Source organism: Vombatus ursinus, unplaced genomic scaffold (genome assembly GCF_900497805.2).
Source record: "Vombatus ursinus unplaced genomic scaffold, bare-nosed wombat genome assembly UNPS02014935.1, whole genome shotgun sequence".
NCBI classification, from domain to species: domain Eukaryota; kingdom Metazoa; phylum Chordata; class Mammalia; order Diprotodontia; family Vombatidae; genus Vombatus; species Vombatus ursinus.
In genome coordinates this window covers 7,332,887-7,353,057 of record NW_020954713.1, presented here as the reverse complement: position 1 = coordinate 7,353,057, position 20,171 = coordinate 7,332,887, and the positions used below count along the sequence as shown (strand labels likewise).

Below are 20,171 nucleotides of genomic sequence, written 5' to 3'. Positions count from 1 at the left end.
ATGGATAGATAGATATTAGATATTTTGATGGATAGATATTTATTTGATGGACAGATAGATATTTATTTGATGGATAGATATGGATAGATCCAAGATTTAGTAGAACCCAGAAAGGTCAGGAAATACGTTTTTAAGGGTCTCGGTCAAATATAAGCATCTAGGTAGTAGAGTGGATAGAGTGCTGGACCTGGAGTCAGAAAGACCTGAGTTCAAATCAAGCCTCAGACACTCCCCGGCTATGTGACTATGGGCAAGTCACCTCACCTTTTCTTCTGTTTCTTCATCTGAAAAATACGTAATAGCACCTACTTCACGTGAGTGTTGTGAGGTGATATCTGTAAATGCTTTATTATGATAATAATAACTAATATTTATATAGAACTTTTCCAAAGTGTTTCACAAATGTTATCTCATTTGGTTCTCCCAGCATCCCTGGGAAATGGGTGTTATAATTATCCCCAGGACAGTTAGTTGGCACAGTGCTGGATCAGGAAGACCTTAGTTTAAATCATGTCTCAGATACTTATCAGTTGTGGGTAAAACTGGGCAAAACACTTGACCCTGTTTGCCTCAGTTTCTTCACCTGCAAAATGAGCTGGAGAAGGAAACGGCAAACCACTCCAGTATCTTTGTCAAGAAAACCCCAAATGGAGTTATGAAGAGTTGGACACAACTGAAATGACTGAACAATAACAACAAATTATCCTCAATTTCCAGATGAGGATAATGAGTCTGAGGGAGGTCGAGTGACTTGTCCACAACTAGTCCCAAAGTGAGTAAGCATGTGAGGAGGGATTTGAAGGTATGTCTTCCCAAGTCCAATTGCAATGCTCTATCCACCATGCCAAGGCCATTCCATATCTAAATCTATGGCACTAAGTAGACACAACAGGCCATAGTCACTCGGGTATCTTGTACATTAGGAGTGATCCTGGGCTGGGAATAGGTGAACCGGTCTAGAGGAGGAAGAATGTGAAGAAGATGAACTTCAGTTAAGATGCCACCAACATTCCTAGACACTGCTATACCTAGCATGTTTTCCCAGTTCCCCTAAACTTGTTACTTCAGTGTAAAATTTTATGCGATTATAGGCAAGAAGTTGTCTGTTCCAACTTCATCTTGGATGGAAAGGTTGAGAATTGGAAGTGGAATCTGTCTAGCACTGTCTAATCCAAGACTTGCTAATTTTTCCTAAAAGAAACACATTTCTATCCTTTTCATCCAAACACAGGTCAAAGTTCACTTCCTCCAAAAAGCCCTCCAAGACTGCATCCTCTCAACACTCCCATTTTGACCCCAAACAAGGAAAGGACCTTTAGAAGTCAGTTAGGCTAATTCTCTCATCTTACTGATGGAGGAGCCTGAGACCCAGGAAAGTTCAGTTATGGCCACATAGTCAGTAAATAGTGGTAGGAATTGTGTCGGAAGAATCTAGTGGTGATTGTTCACATGTGATATACTGCAAGGGACACTGAATTTGGAATCAGCACCAAGTCCTACTTAGCAATATCTTGCAGAGCCTGGATCTGAACCCAGGTCCTTTGCTTCCTAATCCAATCTCTTCCTCTTTAACACACTGCCAAAAAATAGGATATTTCTTCTTTTTTTTGCTAGGCAATGGGATTAAGTGACTTGCCCAGGGTCACACAGCTAGTAAGTGTCAAGTGTCTGAGGCCACATTTGAACTTAGGTCCTCCTGACTCCAGGGCTGGTGCTCTATCCTCTGCACCACCTAGCTGTCCTCCAAATATTTCTTTAAGAAATGGGAAAGCAAATTTCAAGAAAAACTCCTCAGCAATGTTTTATTGTTGTTCAGTCATTTCAGTCATGTCTGACCCTTCATGATCCCATTTGGGGTTTTCTTAGCAAAGATATTGAAGCGATTTGCCATTTCCTTCTCCAGCTCATTTTACAGATGAGGAAACTGAGGCAAACAGGGTTAAGTGACTTGCCCAGGGTCACATAGCTAGTAAGTGTCCGAGGCCAGATTTGAACTCTGTTCTTGCTGACTCCAGGACCAGTGCTCTATCCACTGTGCCACCTAGCTTCTCCCAGCAATGTACATTGCTTAAAAGTGAATTGGGTTATTGTAGGGGGTGGCAAGCTCTCCATCACTGGAGATCTTTCTAGCAGCTGCTGTTGGACTCATCAGCAGCATTGTAGAGGGGCTTTACGAAATCATAGATCACAAGTGACCTTAGCAGCCTTCAGGTCCAATCCCCTTATATTACAGATGAGGAAACTGAGGCACATGGTTAACCTAGGTATAATCCTTACTAGGTTGCCCCTCACTGTATCTCACCCCTTCCCATACCCAATCTGTTGCCAAAGCTTGTTGATTTTATCTTCGTAACATCTCTTTCATATTTCTTTCTCTTCTCTGACACTGCCATCATTCCATTACAAGCCCTTGTGATCTCAAGCTTGGACTCTTCTAATAGCGTGCCAGTGGACCTGCCTATCTCAAGTCTAACCCCCCACTAGTGTTCCCAGCCTCTACTCAACTGTCAAAGTGATCTTCCTAATGTGCAGGTCTGACCATGTCCCTTCCTTACTCAGACTCTACCGGCTCCCTATCACCCTATCAAATATAAAATCCTCTGTTTGGTGCCCAAAGCCCTTCCTAACCACCCTCACCCCCAACCTGTCCAGTGCTTTTATACCTTACACCCTCCTCCTCCTCACGTATTCTTCCATCCAGTGACACTAGGCTCCTTACCATTCCTCAAGCAAGGCACTCCATCTCTGGGCATTTTAACTGGCTATGCCCCATGCCTGGAATACTCTTCCTCCTCATTTCTACCTCCTGACTTCCCTGGTTTCCTTCGAGACCCCGCTAAAATTCCACCTTCTACAGGAAGCTTTCCCCACTCCCACTCCCACTCCTTAATTCTAGTGAGCCCACGGAGGTTGACTGGTGTCATTCTCGAAATTTCCCTTTGTGGATCATCTCTAACTTATCCTATATTTAGCTTATCTGCACCGAGTTGTTTTCATGTGGTCACACTCATTAAACTTGAGTTTCTTGACAGCAGGAACTGTCTTTTCCCTTCCTCTGTATCCCTAACTCTTAGCATATAGCAGGCACTTAATAAATGCTTATTGACCGATAGGCAGTATTCCTGTTATGGTGTGAGTTCAATTAGATGCTCTCTCAATCCCCTTCAATTCTGAGAGTCTGTGATCTTTTCTCCCCACACATAACATACTTTCTCCAGGGGTTAGATGGCAGATTCCCTGTAAGCAAAGATTGAGCTTCTATTTTCCTGTCTCCTCTTACAGGGGCTACAGTGCATACCCAGCACGCTATTAATCAGCACTGACCTCATCAGGGATAAAGAAGATTCCCCCCAGTTATCTCTTTACTGCCGATTGGCTGGTGGCCTCTGACAATACCGCCTGCTGAATCTGCAATGCAAAGCTCTCACTAAGTGTGAGTGCAATTATACCCTCACCAAGCCTTCTGCCCAGGAGCATATGGGGCATGCGTGGAACGGGATCACATGGGGCTCACAGCCGCTCTGTGCTGCTGTACCCTGTGGCACTGGCAACTGACCCAGATTGCTGCCTGGGCCACAGGCCTGGTGGGATGATGAAAACACTCGGCGTCCCTAGCTCTGCCAGGCTGCTGCTCATTTCAGCCCCGCTGTGGGCCCTTCTCTACCACCTGTGGGTTGGTCACGTTGGCCCAGAAAGAAATCGCTTCAGGAGACTGGAAGAGAAGTCAGTTTCTGGACTCCTCGGGGCTCTTTTATTAACGCTGCCATGCAAAGCACAATCTTTGCATGGAGTTTGCACTTGGCTGCTCCCTGACAGCCTCTGTCTATTGGTGTGCACTGCCGTGTGCACTGGGAAGAATGCAGGAAAATTAGTTCTGCTTCTGACTCTTCCTCTACCTCGCTGTGTGACCTTCAACCTGACACTTGATTTCTCTGGGGCTCAATTTCCTCAAATGGAAAATGTGGACATCAAGTCCTGCCCCAACTACCCCACACGGCTGTTGTGAGGTTCTGGGGTGACAATATATTAGGAAGTGCTTTGGAAAACTGTAAGCACGATCTGCAGGGCAGCTGTGAGGGCCGCTAGGTGGCGCCATAGTGCATAGAGCGCTGGGCCTGAAGTTGGGAAGACTCATCTTCCTGAGCTCAAACGTGACCTCAGACACTTACTAGCTGTGTGATTCTGGGCAAGTCACTTCACCCTGTTTGCCTCAGTCTCCTCTTCTGTGAAATGACCTGGAGGAGGAAATGGCAAACCACTCTGGTACCTTTACTAAGAAAACCCCAAATGAGGTCATAATAGTCAGACACAACTGAAAAATGACAGAACAACAAGCATGATTTACATTTGTGGAATTATTATCTTGTTTTGAGAAGTGGCATGAGTACAGCAGATACTGGGGTTAGAGTCAAGAAGTCCTGGATTCAAATCTTGCCACTAACATATACTTGCTATGTGACCATGAATAGGTAACAGAATAACCTGTCTGTGTCCAAGGAAACCCTTTAAGACTATAAATTATAGAGCTGCAATTGCTATGGAGGAGGGACTTTCTATGCTGGGAGTTCCTGCAACTTAGGTTGTGGGAAAACAAGTTTCACTTGAAGGAATCTAGACTCCCACCTATGTGGGTCCTCTCTCCAGCTGTGAGATCACAGGAAGATATTAATACTAGTGATAATAATTTATTATTACAAGTAAGGATATTGAGAAGTTGGAGGTTGTGAGGATCTTGATCAGGAGGGGGAAGGAACTAAGGGTATATAGCTGAGGTGGATATGGAAACGTTGCTCTCTTTCCGCCCCCACAACCTGACACAGAATGTAAGCTTCGTCAGGGACTGTTTAATTTTTGTCCGCAATTTTGTCTCTTCCCCTGTCATTCCTAATGAATCAACATGCCTTTATTAAGCACTGATTGTGTACCATGCACTATGCTTGGCACCAGGGACATAAAGGAAAAAAGAGAAACAGCTCCTGTCCTCTTGAGTTTACATTTTATCATCCCCTGACCTCTCTCCTCTGACTTCCTTTCCCCTATAATCCTTAATCTTAATCTTTCATTCATTCAAGAAACATTTATGAAGTACCTACTATGTGCCAAGCATTGTGTTAAGCACTGGGGATACAGAAAGAGACAAAAGATAGTCCCTGCCCTCAAGGGGCTTACAATCTAATGATCTCTGCAGTATCTACCCTGCCATGGCTTGTAGTTTTTGTATTGACCACTCCCTAATAAATCACATGTTTCTTAAGTACCTACTATGTTCTATTGTTGTTTTTCATTTGTTCTGGAAGAGGACTATGATATCAGGGAGGTGCTGCCATGACACGCAAGTGAATTGGATTTAAGTGAGGAAGGGCTAGGTACCATGGTCAGAACCCCTGATACATGGGCACATGTAGAGGCCACCCTGTGTTCTTGAAAGCACTGTTAGGTCAGCATAAACCCTGGAAAAGTTACAAGTGTGGGACAAGGGATGTGACAGACGATATGTCTTTTGTCCGAGGACCAACCAAACTAAGTTGGTTGAGAGTCATCTCTTTGAAGGTGACAAATATTTCTGATGCAGAGACTCAAAAAATCCACCTGCCTGGGTGACTTTGTGCAAATAAATCATTTAACCTCCAAGGGCCTCAGTTTACTCATCTGTAAAAATGAGGAGGTTGGACAAGATGACTTCCAAGGCTCCTTCCAACTCTAAATATAGGAACCTGGGTTCCCACTACACTCAGGGAAGAGCTCCTATCTGAGATGATAGAAGTACTTCTAGTGACAAATCATCAGCTCCTTGAGGTACTTCAGGATTATGAAATTTTTAGCTACCCATTTCCTATTTATATCACCATCCTTTCCACTCAATCTGATTGCCTCCCTTCATCTGTCTGACAAGGCGACTGACTCGGGGGAGCTGCCACGAAATATTTCAGATGGTCCAATGTTCCATCTTTGCATCAGCATGTCAATTATCTCAATGCAGACTTCAGGGAGGAGGCAGGCAGAGCACTTCTTGCATCCATAATTAAGAGTCCTGATAATGAATTTTGCTCTCCTGAGCTCTGCTACCAGTGAAAAGATTATAAAGTAGACAGTGGAAACCAAGACCTGTCCTTCTCCAGCTTCCAGAAGGTTTCCATGTGCCCTTGAAACATTGTTAATGCCATTACACAAATCTAAGCCGGCACTATGTGAGCAGGATTTGGTATTCCCTGGCATTTGATCATCTTTCCTGGCTCCCCTCTGATTCAGGTGGCTCAAAGTTTTTAACTTATTTCTTTATGTGAACATGCCAATTTCCTCATCTATAAAATTGTGGGGGCGGGGGTGTTGAACTTGATGGCTCCTGAGATCCCTTCCAGTTTTACATCTATTGTTTTTGCCTTTTTTTTTAACATAGTTCCTAGCACGTAGTGGTGCTTAATAAATGCCCATTGGCCAGTAGAGTTTCCATTGGTTACATTATGGGCACTTTGAGGGCAGGAATTGTTTCACTTCTGCCTTTGAATCCACAGTACCTAGCATAGCACCTGGCACATAGTGGGTGCTTAATAAATGTTAATTGATCAATTGGTTAATGTCAGAGGTTATAGAATATGGAGGAAGTCACTGCAGAGATCAGGCTCTTATAGAATGCAAGCTTCTAGAAGGCAGGAGCTTGTTTCATTTGTGTCTCTTTATCCCTAGTGCCTGCATAATTTTTGTTGATCAATCTGACAACTAAGATTGAAAGATAACTCCAGCAATGAGGGCAGACATTTTAATTCAGGGACTTAGACCCCACCCTTTGCTCTCTGCTAGCTAGACAAGAGAAAAACAGCCTGGCAAAGTAGAAAATGCCAAACAACTCTGAGTGACCTAGGTTTTTATTTGCTGGCCTCTCCAGAGCCCTGTCATTCTCTCTTTGTCTCTGCCCCTTTCTGTTCCCTTAAAACTATGCCATGAGGCTCCATTTACACAGCCGTCTCAGGCAGGCAGTGGGGGATCATGGGGGGGGGGGGTCAAAACTTCCTTTGTAAGGAAGAAACAAGAAAAAGATGTACTGGGTACAGACAGTGGTGCCAGAGATGTTAAATGGTGGCATGTCTGGGGGCATTATTGGAAAACCTGAGCCAGACCCCAGGAAGGGAGGCAAGAAGGCTGTGTGCCTGCCAAGAGGACTATTCACAACTCTGACTGGCTTCCAATGACAGCTGCCAAACACTTGCCAAGCAGCATTACAGAGCAAATGCTCCATGTTCCTCAGCCTTGAACAAAACAGTTTTTATTTTTAAAATGTGCAATTACAGGGATAAAAGAATAAAAATAAAAAGTGTGATCTGTGATTTTAATCAAACTAGTAAGCAACGATCTTACAAGCACTTAATCTCTTTCTATGTACTAAGCACTGTGCTAGGCACTGGGGATTCAATGGCAAAAATCATAAACTAGTCCCTACCCTCAAGGAACTTACATTCTATTATTCTCATCTCTATACTGATTTCCTCCATTATCCCTAAACTTGATATGTGCAGTATTTCTTCTCTATGTACTGACTGTTCTCCCACCATTGCAATCGACAAACATTTATTGATCACATCCCAGATGCCAGGCACTATGTTAAATGCTGGCGATATAAAGACAATAGTGAAATAGTACCTTCCCTCAAAAAGCTTATAATCTAATAAAGGAGACAGAACATATACATAAAAGATATATATGCTGTATACACATATGTACATATATAAATATATATGCATACATACACACATACATGTATGGAATGAATGCAAGATAGTTCTAGTAGGGAGGGCATGATCAGATTTAAGTGCTATACATCCAAAAAGCAAAGGCAAGATGAGCCAGCTTCACTGTCTAGTCTAGAGTTTATTTTGGCAGGATATTTTGCCTATTCAAAGTATTTTATAAGGAATGGGTACATATCAAATTCCCCTCTCAGATGTATCAGCCTATCTCTGACAACTGCAATTCCACCATTAGAGACTCATTCCTTTCGTTTAAGACTATGCTCAGCCTTGCCCAAAAATGAAATGGGCTGCCCTATGAAGTGATGGAATCCCTTTTATTGGAGTGTTCAAGTACAGGCTGGATGAGCACTTGTTGAGGGTGTCATAGAAGGGGTTCTTAGCCACTAGTTGGACTAGATGACTTCTGAGCTCCCTTATAGTATCTGTGATTTTTGGTTGCGTGAAATACCCCTATGAAGGCTGACATGTTAATGCAAATTAGTTGAACAGAAGATGAGTGTGTGATCAGAAATGACAAAGGAAAAAGAAAAAAGAAAATAATAATCCCAACCCCAAGAACTGTTTGATTTTTTTATGTTGTTTAGTCATTTTTCAGTTGTGTCTGACTCTTTGTGACCATTTGGGGTTTTCTTGGCAGATACTAGAGTGGTTTGCCATTTCCTTCTCCAGCTCATTTTACAGATGAGGAAACTGAGGCAAACAGGGTTAAGTGACTTGACCAGGGTCACACAGCTAGAGAATGTCTGAGGCTAGATTTGAACTCAGGAAAAAGAATCTTCTGACTCTAAGTCCCCTGTTCTATCCACTGTGGCACCTAGCTGATTTTTTTATAGCATAATAATTTTTTTTTTAAATCCCTGAAATTTTCTTTTGAAGGACAATCAACTGATCACTAAATATTCCACATAGGTGAGGTTCCATGGTTGGTGCCCACAGGGCTCAGAGAATCTTAGAGGATCTTTGAGACCAGTGAGACCCAAACTCTAGCATCAATTTCAAACGTCTCTTCTCTCTTGAATCCCTTGACCCCTCCATCCTTCTCAGTAGAGAACTGCATTCCTACTTTACTGAGAAAAATAAAAGCCATGTATACTAAACTACTTCTCTGTTCCAAGCCTTATCACCTTTTATTCTTTATTTGTTTGCTTCTCTCTTCCTCTCCTCTCTCCTTCTTTCCTCCCCTCTTCTCTCCTTCTTTCCTCCCTTCTCCCTTCCCCTCCTCTCCTCCTCTTTTCTCTCCTTCTTTCCTCCCTTCTCCCCTCCCCTCCTCTCCTCTCCTCTCCTCTTTCTCTCTTCCTCCCTCCCACCCCCCTCCTCTCCAATATCTCCAATATCCTTCCTTGTTGCCTACAAACATGATCGGTTTCCCCCCAACCTTAACACATATACACACACACACACACACCCTTGGATTGACCCTACTATTATTTTCATTTATCCACAAGCTCTCATCCTACCTTTTTTCAAGGCCAGACTCCTAGAAAAACATACATACATGTGCTGGCTTCACTGCTTCACCTCCTACATACTGCTTTCTGTTATTGTTTTTGTGTATTTCAAATTTAACATGGTAGTTCCAACACTGCCCTGCTTGCATGTGTCCCCTGATGAACTCTTCTGCTTTCTGCTGTCTTCCCACTCACTCACTTCTCAATCCCTTGCAATCTGGCTTCTCATCCCATCACTCAAATGAAACTGATTTCTCTCTCTAGTGTCAATAATGATGTCTTAAGTACTAAATCTAATGGATATTATTACTTAGTTCTTGAAGCCATTGTCCACACAGCTCCCAAAATGTTTCTTAAGGAACAGGCCTTACTCTATCACTCAAAAACTTTCAGTGGCTCCCTACTGCCTCCAGGATGAAATATAGTCTCTTCAACCTGGAACTTAAAGCTCTCTACAACCTAGTTCCCCTTACCCTTCTAGTTTGTTTTTCCCCCACAATACCTGCTCCCCATTCCTCAATCCTTAGGTATTCTATGTTCTGGCCAAACTAGCTTTCACTAGCTGTTTCCCAAATTCTGTATTTATAGGAGCATAGATTTAGAACAGAAAGAAACTTCAGTGGCCACCTAGTCTGACCACGCCCCCCTCCTTTTTACAAATGAGAAAACTGGAGTCTAGAGAGGTGATTTGCCCATTGTCACACTGTTAACAAGAGGCAGAGACAGGATTTGAACCCAAGTCTTCTGTGTCTGACATGTTCTTTCTGCTATAGCACTTATCACACAGGCTGTCCATGAAGCATTCCCTATCATACCACCGTCTCTTAGAATTCTTAGCTTCCTTCACAATCCATCCCAGGTGCCACTCTTAATGGTCAGCCTTCCTGGTCGCTCTGGTGGTTAGAATTCTTTCCCTCCTGAAATTAGCTTGTATCAACTTATCTGTGCACATGTTGTATCCATCTGGTAAAATGTAATTTCTTTGAGGGCAAGGACTGATTTTTGTCTTTTTATCACCATTAAATATCTTAATATTTTTAGAAAAATATTGGGATCAACCCTTTTGCTTTGCAGAGAATCAGAGAAGATAAGGGATTCAGTCAAGGTCAACAACCCTGGGAGGTAGGTGCTATTATTATCATCATTTTGCAGATTAGGAAACTGAGGCAGACAGCACTTAAGTGACCTTCCCAGGATCATACAACTAATAAGTGTCTCGGGCCAGATTTGGACTTGGGTCTTTCTGACTTTTAAGTTCAGGGCTCTACCCACTGTACTACCTGTTTTTCTCTATGAACGTTTGAACCTCACTTTTATCTGAAATGGTCAAAGGAGGGAAGAACACCACACACACACACATACACACACACACACACACACAGAGTTGGGTACAGGAATACATTTCACTCAACAGGCAAACAAGAAAGAAAGGGGAGTAGGAAATGAAGAATAAGAGGGAGGGTAGATTCATGGAGGTATTTTTCCTAAGCAAAACAAACTCTACTCATAGAGGGGTCGATTATAAAGAAGTGTTTAAAAGGAAAGAACAAAAGAGAAAGAACTTGTGATGGACTCTGGACAGGGGAAAGAGAAGAAGAGAACAGGAATAGAAGTATATTTATTGATTATATGAAATTGAAAAGTTTTTGCACCAACAAGATGAATACAGTTAAAATTAAAAGGAAAGCACGTAATTGAGAAGCAAAATCTTTGCAGTGTGTTTCTTTGATAAAGGTCTCTTTTCCAAGGTATTTAGGGAATTGATTCAAATTTATAAGAATAAGAAGCATTTGCCAATTGATAAATGGTCAAAGGATAACAACAGGTAGTTTTCAGAGGAAGAAATCCAAGATATCAATAGCCATATGAAAAAAAAATACTCCAAAATCAGTAATAATTAGAGAAATGCAACCTCTCATCTATAAAATTGACAAAGTTGGCCAAAAGAAAACAAAACAAAACAGAAAATCACAAAATGGGAAGGGCTGTAGGAAAATCAACACATTTTGGTTGAACTGTGAACTGGTCTAGCCATTCTGGAAAGCAATTTGTGATTTTGCATCAAGAGTCACTAAGCTGTGCTCACTCTTTCACCCACTGATACTATTACTAGGGTTATCCATCAAGGACAGCAAAGAAAGATGAAATGATCCATACGTACAAAATTATTTATAGCAGCTCTTGCTGTGGTACTTTAGAATTGGAAATTAAAGGGGCCGTCCATCAACTAAGGAATAGCTGAACAAATTATTGTATATGCATGTAATAGGGTTATGTCATGCTGTGAGACAGATGAAGATGATATCAGAGAAACCTTGGAAAACTGCTTTGAACTGATGCAGAATGAAGTGTGCAAAACAAAGTGAATAATTTCTACAATAACAACATTTAAAAAAAACCAAACAACTTAGAAACATTTAAGACCTCTGACACAATGATCAACTATAATTGCAGAGAACCCATGATGAAACATGCTACCCACAACCTGAGAGAGAGGTGATGGACTCGTGATGTAAAATAAGACATTAGATATGTACATATACATATATATGTATGTATATATATGTATATATATACATACACTATATATATGTATATGCATATATGTATTTAAATATGTCTCATCTCTGTGTATATACATATATAGATATATATGAGATAATAACATATATATATGTATTCATACACACACATGGCCAATGTGGGAATTAGTTTCGTTCGACTGTGCATTTTTGTTACAAGGATTTTGTTTTTGTTTTTATTTTTCTTAATATAAGAAGTGGGGGTAGGGGGGAAAGAAACTGAATTTTTTTGATTGAAAAATAATAACATTAATTTTTTTAAGAGTTCTTGTAATGACCTGACCACTAGACCTCATGTCTATCTATAAGTGGAGCTATGTTGAGTGATTTCGCCCCAGGTCAGGACAGTGAAAGCACATGGTTACCTGCTCATACTGCAGTGCCTTGTGGAAAAGGTTAGCATACTGAAGTCTCAGGCGACTCTTCCCTTGTGCAGCATCCTTCAATTCATGCTCCTAGGAGAGAAGGAAATGGTCCCATGAGACACCTTTTGTACAGGTCTTAAGAAACCAGTTGGGTAGGTGAAGGGAGACATGGCTGGGATAATAATAATGACTGAAATTGACAGTGTGATATAAATGAGAGGCAACACAGAGGTAATAGATAGAGTAATGTTCTGAGTTCACATCATACTTCTGAAAAAATACTAGCTATATATGACATTGGACAAATCACTTAACCAATCTGGTCCTCATTTTCCTCATTTGTAAAATAAAGTTGATAATATCTATAGTTTCTATTCCTCAGAATTACATATAATTTAAGGAAGGAAGGAAGGAAGGAGTAAGCATTTATATAGCACCTACTAATGTGTTTTTAGGGGCAGCTGGGTGGTACAGTGGATAGAATATTGGGCCTGGTGTCAGGAAGACCTGAGTTCACATCTGACCTCTAACACTTACTAGCTGTGTGACCCTGGGAAAATCACTTCACCCTGTTTGCCTCGGTTTCCTCTTCTGTAAAATGAGCTGGAGAAGGAAATGGCAAACCATTCCACTACCTTTGCCAAAAAAAATCCAAACAAGGTCATGAAGTGTTGGACACAACTGAACAACAATATATTTTTACAAATATCTCATTTGATCCTTACAACAACCCTGTGAGGGTAAATGTTGTTACTATCCCCCTTTTACATTGAGGAAACTGAGGCAAACAGCAGTTGAGTGACTTGCTCAGGGTCACACAATTAGTAAATATCTTAGGTCATATTTGAGTTCAAGTCTTCTTGATTCCAGGCCTAATGTTATATCCACTGTACCTCCTAAGTGCCTTAAATAAAATAACATGTGAAAAGTATTTTATAAACCTTAATTCACCATACAAATGTTCTTCTAAAGTTTGCAGGGCACATACTCCATGTCATTATACAGCTGTATGTAAGAACTCTGTATTGGTTGGCTCCCCCAAATATTTTGAAAAGTATATCAGGACTTGGCTGAGGTTACATAACTAGTCAGTGGAAGACCTGCAATTGGAATCCACAGGCATTGACTCCGAATTCAGTGCCCTTCCCACAACCCCATGATGAGGAGACCGCAGTCGCTTTCCCAGATCCTGGAGTGCAAGGTGAAGAAGAAGATCTATTTCATGGTGTACTTTCTTGGGGAAGTCAAGCCTGGATAGAATGTTATGGTTGAATTTTCTAGAAAGCTAAGGGTTGAAGGTAGCACATACTTGATAGAATGCAGGGGACTGGGAGATGAGGCAGGTGGGCAAAATCTAATTTTGCCCCAGGCCGTCCTGCCTCTGTCCCTTTTGACTTGCATAAGCTTGGGGTAGTCACATTCTCTGGGTCTCAGTTTCTCCAACTATAAAATGAGGGGGTTGGATTAGAAGGCCTTTGAGTCCCCTTTCATCTCTAGGTCTAGGATCCTATGATCCCCCAGAGAAAGTTCAGGGAGGTGGGCAGGTAGTTTGGCAAAGATAACAACTCAAATTTATATAGTACTAAAAGATCTACATTATAACTAATTATCAATCAAAAAACATTTATTAATCACCTACTATATGTCAGGCACTATGCCAAGAATTGAGGATATATAGAAAGATAAAAAGACAGTCCCTCCCCTCAAGGACTTTACAATGTAATGTTAATTAATTTTTCATTGTGGCATTTTTCCTCATAACACTAAGAATTAGAAAATGCAAACATTTTTATTCCTGTTTTTTTGACAAGGAAACCCAGGCTCAGAGAGATGATGTGATTTACCCAAAGTTAACCAGCTAATAAGTAGAGATGCCTGGACTAGCATTAGCGTCTTCTTATTCCCAATCTCATGGTCTTGCCACTGCTTCCTAATAGCCTTTAAGTGGGCAATTTGGCATGGTGCAAAAAGCCTTGCCTGTGGCTTCAGTGAGTTCTTTCTGCCTCTGACATTTACTACCCGAGTGATCTTGGAAGTCATTGGTCCTTGGTTTCCTTATCTGTCAAAAGTGAGGAAATTGAACTAGATGGCCTTCAAGGTCACTTCTGGCTCTAAATCTATGATCCTATGAGCTTTTCCATTTCACTAGAGGGGATGGCACCAAGGAGTTGTAACAGCCAGGGGATGTGAGGTCTCTGGTTGAATGAAAAGGCATTTATTAAGTATCCACTGTGTGCCAAACACTTTGCTAAGTGCTAGTGATACAAATGCAAAACGGAGACAGTCCCTGCTCTCCAGGATACTGCATTCTCATAGGAGAAGGCCACATACATAGGGTTGTAATGGCTAGAGCAGGAGGTTTTTATGAGGAGAATCACAGGGATGTTGAACTGACCCAAAAGGCAGTAGACTGACATGCTCTTTCCAGGTGCCGTGATAATGCTGATGTGATTATTGTAACCAGACTAAAAAGAGGAAAGTACTTATAGCAGGCGAGGGGGTTGGTAAGTGAGAGCAGAAGAGAGGAGAGGAAGGGTGGCTAGAGAAAAGATGATGGAAAAGGAGAAGATGGGGAAGGAGAGGAGGAAAAGGAGAGGATAGCCAAGGGTAGAAAACAAAGATAAGTGAAAGAGGAGGCAGGGCAGGAGGAAGAGAAAGAGAAAGAAGGTAGGAAAAAAGGGGGAGAGGGAAAGAAGAAAGAAGAGAGGAAGAAAGGGGGAAACAAGAAAAGGAGAAGAGGAGAGGAGGAGGAAAATCTTGGATTTAATAAAACCTAAAAGCTCCTGCCTAAATAACACTTTTTATGGGCCCAGAACTGGCTCCCTGTTTGCTATAAATTCTATAAAATGCAAATCCCCACCAGCTATTCCTCACTATTCTTTGTGTCTCCTTGGGGTCCTCAGTTGGTGGGAATATTACTTGCTCTTGACTGTATGTGAATGCCTTCTAATTAAGGTTGACTCCGCATCCACGTCCAGGAGCGGCTGAGACAGTGATTTAGGACAGGTCAGTGCCATGGTGACGAAGAAGAAATCTCAATATTCCTGCTTAAAAAAAAGATGAGGGGACGAGAGAGGAAGCCAAACCCACAGACACCAGCTCTTCTTCTCAATATCAGTGCTTTTCTTCTGTAAGAAACCATTCTTGCACTTTGAAATACAACACCCAGGATGATTCTGGCTTCCTGGATTTTTAATCTAAAGTGCAAAAGGGTTCAGAATCTCAATTCAGTTTGATCCAATCCAACAAATATTTCCTAAGCACCCACTACATGCCAAGAATTATATCAGGGGCTGGAGATGCAAAGACAATAAAGGAACAACCCCTGCCTGTCCTCAAGGATCTTACATTCTATGAGGGATACAATATGTACGCAGATTAGTAAATACAAAGTAACATATGAAAGTAAATACAACATAATACTTCATGGGGACAGTTAGGTGACACAATGGATAGAGCAATGGGCCTGGAGTCAGGAAACTCATCTTCCTAAGTTCAAATCCAGGTGCAGACAATTCGTAGCTGTATGACCCTGGGCAAGTCACTTAACCCTGTTTACCTCAGTTTCCTCATCTGCCAAATGAGCTGGAGAATGAAATGACAAAGCACTCCAGTATCTTTGCCAAGAAAACCCCAAATGGGGTCATGAAAAGTAGGACATGACTGAAAAACAAGTGAACAAATGAAATGACTGCTTCATACAAAAGTAAATACAAAGTGATTTGGGGGTTAGGGAAAGCCTTTGAAATGGAGAAGAAGGAATCAAAAAAGTTCTTTTGAAGGAAGTAGTACCTGAACTGAGCCTTGAATTTAGCTAAGATTTTGAACAGACATTGAGCACAAGTCATGAAAATGGATGGTGACGGGAAAAGAAATGCCGTGTATGGTGAATAGTAAACAGGTCTCTGCTAGAATTTAAGGAAATGTGTTGAAGAGTAATGTGAAAATACTGGAAAGATATGGTGAAGCCAAATCATGAAGCACTTCAAAGTCCAAAATGAGAAGTTCGTATTATATCCTTGAAGCAACAGGGAGCCACCAAAACTCCTTGAGCAGATGAGTGCTATGGTCAGATTTGTCTTTTGGCAATTTGCTCTGTAGACTCCTGGTGCCAAGCTTAAGCAAAGATGGGGAGCACTAGACTATATAAAAATCTCCAGAGTGGGCAAGTTGACTTAGAAAACCACATATTAACATTATCTATTTTCTATTGTATTTTTATTTATTTTGTTAAATATTTCCCAATTGTATCTTAGTCTGTTTGCTATGGCATCTGAGTTTTGCGGGCTGAGTTTGACACCTCAGATTATAGAGGACTGATTGGAGAGAGAAGAACCTGGAGGCAAAGAGACCAATGGGGAGGCTATTACAATAATCCAAGGAAGAAACAATGGGGAGTTTGAATTAGGGTGGTAGCCTGGAGAGTGGACATCATGAGTTGGATGCCAGAGATGTGATCTCAGAAAAGTAAAAAATAATTTGTAAGATTTAAGTAATATCTGACCTCTGTATTCTTCTGGGAGAGAAGCCCTTACCTATTACTCTCCATTGACATAAATGTTATCCCCAGTTTATATGTGCATATACATTGAAGGCAGGGCAAGTTCTAAGCAGGTAAAAATACACACACATATGTATATATCTGAGTCTGTGTCACATCAGGGTGCCTCACGTTTCCATAATTAAAGCCATTCTTTCAGCTTTTGTGTCTCCACAAGTTGTTTATATTACCCAAGAAGGGCTATACACTGATCCATCATTCACTGGAACAGTCATATGATTCATAAGAAATGGAGGCTCAGATAGGGGATGAGGCCTGGCCAAGGTCACACAGCAAGTAAATGGAGGAGCTGGAATTTGAATTCAGGACCATTGACTCCAAGTCCAGTGGCCTTTCCCAAGTGCACGATGAGCAGCTAGACAGCAGTCACTGGCCCAAATACTGAGGTGAAAGGAAGGGAGAAGAGGAAGGTCTGTTACATGGTATGCTCTCCTGGGGAAGTCATGCCTGGGTAGAATGCTATGGTAGGACTTTCTAGAAAGGATACCAAATATTGAAAAAATGCAGGGATTTGGGAGATGGGGTATATGGGCAAAGGCTAATTTTGCTCTGGGCCATCCTTCTTCTTGTGACCTGTACGAACTTGGGAAAATTACTTAACTTCTCAGGGCCTCAGTTTCCCCATCTGTAAGATGTGGGGGCTGTACTGGAAGGCCTCTGAGCCCCTTCCATCTCTGTCATCCCCACAGCAAGAGCAAGAGCAAGGGAAGTGGGCAGGTGGTTTGGCCAAGATACCAGCAACATGTCACATTTACATGGCAGTAGAAAATCTACCAAACACTTGTTATATATTAGGTAATTTCATATTCATGGCAATCCAGTGAAGAAATGATAATAGCCAACATTTATATAGAGCTTACTATGTGCCAGGCACTGTGCTTTACAATTATTATCTCATTTGATCCTTAAAACAACTTTTTGAGGTAGGTGCTATTATTATTCCCTTTTTACAGATGAGGAAACTGAGGCAGACAGGTTAAGTGACTTCCCGGAGGTCACATGCCTAGGAAGTGTTGGATGTCACACTTGAACTCAAGTCTTCCTGACTCAAGGCCTGGCTCTCTATTCACTGGCACCTAGGGCTCTAAGTAAGCACTATAATATTCACTAAACCCATTTTATGGAAGTACCATTGGCAAGGTCACATTGCCGCCTGGGGCAGAATTCAAATCTAGTGCTCAAATGACTGAAAATCTTTTTTTAAAGTTCTATTGATTCCTTCTGTTCTTTCCCAGCACAGGTTGTTCATTTCCCAATATACCAGTTCTACCGTAGAACCTTCCTTTGCATCAATCCATAACCATTTATCAAGCACTTACTGTGTTGTAGGTACTAGGGGTTCGAACACAAAAAAGAGCTATTATTTTCTCTTGTACTGAGAAAAAGAGAGAAGTCAAACTAAACAATAATAGTGGCCATGTCTGACGGAACATGAAACATTTCATACCTTTAGTCGGGGGTGTTCTAAAACCAATTCATACCCACTGGCTCTCAAGAGTTGATTGTTAAATGTTCAGTATGGGTATTTAAACATTGGAAAATGGCAAATGCTACAAACTGGGATTGGATTTATCATTTTGTTGATTGTCTAGACAAGAAAGTGATGGAGAAAAGGTTAAGGATGCAGGTGGAACTCAAAAGTGTGTCATATATACATATTTTCCCAAAGAGCTGGCTGTTACACATTTACCAGCACACCCCTTTCTTTAGGCTTCCACTTTTGCTCTCTTCACCACCCCCCAGTATGTCAAGTCTAGTGCTCTTCAGCCTGCCAAGATCACCCAGAAACACAAATGTGAGAACAAGGAGTGCTCATTAACCTAACGTTCTGAGGGAAAATCATGCCTCTCGGGCAGGAGAGAGCAGGGACATGACAGACAGGCCCAGCACTCTCACTGAGAAGGCTAGTACATGTGCAAGGATGAGACTTGAACTTCAAGTCCAGTAGCCATGCAGCCCCTCAATCAATCAGTGAGCATTTATTAAACACCTGCTATGCACCAGGCAGTCTCACAAAAGTCAGATGTCCCCATGCCATTGGGGATCTTAATTTCTATGGGGATGGGGAGTGCAACATGTTCACAGGTAAGTGAACAAAACAAATAAGAAGTGATAGGGGTAGGGGTAGGGAGAGGGGACAGATTCTAGAATCTGGGGCAATCAGGAAAGCCCTCTTGAAGGAGGCCCTTGAGCTGAACCTTGATTGGATTGTAGGGGGGGAAATTGAAGGACATGGGTTGAAATAAGTAGCAATTGAAGTCCCTTCTAGCTCTGAAATCCCACAATTCTGAATGTAGGAAACTGGCTAGAGCCTACCCATTTAAGGTGAGGGGATGATGGACTTGGCTTCTTACTGTCACTCACCTAGGTAATGGAGAATGTTTTCTTACCATGGGTCACTGAAGCAGTTCTGGAAAGGTCTCTTAAAAGAATAGAACCACAAGATGAGAAATGTGCATTGGAGAAGGATGGGGGGGGGCACAGAAAGAGTTAGAAGTTGGAAGTCAGAATGGATTAGAAAATTAAAGATATCATAGATTTGGAGATGGAAGGGCTTAGAGGCCACAGAGCCCAAACCTCTCATTTTACAGATGAAGAAACTGAGGCACCAGACAAATCAATTCTAAAGAGTTACAGAGAGCAGAGAAACTACTAAAAGATATTGGGAAGAAGATCAGGCTCCAAGTTTTCCCTGCAAACATACTGTCCATGAAAGGAATAGATGATGGGAGTAATAGATGAGGACTGCAAGTGGATTGTTGGTTCAGAACTTTAGTTGTTCCGTGATGGACCAGCTTCCATAAAGCACATTAGAAGTAGGTACTATTAGTATTTTCATTTTTCAGATAAGGAAACTGAGGCTTAGAAAGGTAAAGTGATTTGCCCAGAATCACACAGCTAGATTTGAAGTCATGTCACCTAAAGCAACCAAAGCTAGCATGTAGCACAATGCCTGGCACATAGTAGGCACTTAATAAATGGTCATTGACTGACAGGTCTTCCTGGCTCCAAGGCTAGCATTCTATCCACTGTGCCATCCAGCTGTCTCAGAATGATTTGAACCCAGAATAATTTTGGATTTGTAATATATTCATGTTTAATTACCTGACATTTATTTTATATATATGAGGAAGGTAGGGAAAGAAGGAGAGACAGAGAGAGAGAGGGACAGAGAGGGAGAGAAAGACAGAGAGACAAATAGACAGAGGGACAGAGACAAAGACACAGAGAGAGAGAAAGAGAGAAAGGGAGGGAGAGAGAGAGAAAGAAAGAGAGGGAAAAAGGGAAGGAAGGAGAGAGGGAGGGAGGGGAGGGGGGAGACAGCAAGAGACAGAGAGAGACAGAGAGGGAGAGAAAGACAGACAGAGAGACAAATAGAGGGACAGAGACAAAGACAGATAGAAAGAGAGAGAAAGGGAGGGGGAGAGAGAGAGAGAGAGAGAGAGAGAGAGAGAGAGAGAGAGAGAGAG

At 41.8% G+C, this 20,171-nt stretch overlaps 1 protein-coding gene across 1 annotated transcript in view; it reads right to left on the bottom strand.

Moving 5' to 3' along the window:
* RIMBP2 (RIMS binding protein 2) overlaps nt 1-20,171 on the bottom strand; it is a 509,773-nt gene that overhangs the window by 164,074 nt on the left and 325,528 nt on the right. Inside the window, 1 exon segment of the mRNA XM_027844231.1 lies at nt 12,141-12,230. Coding sequence (XP_027700032.1) covers nt 12,141-12,230 — 90 coding nt within the window.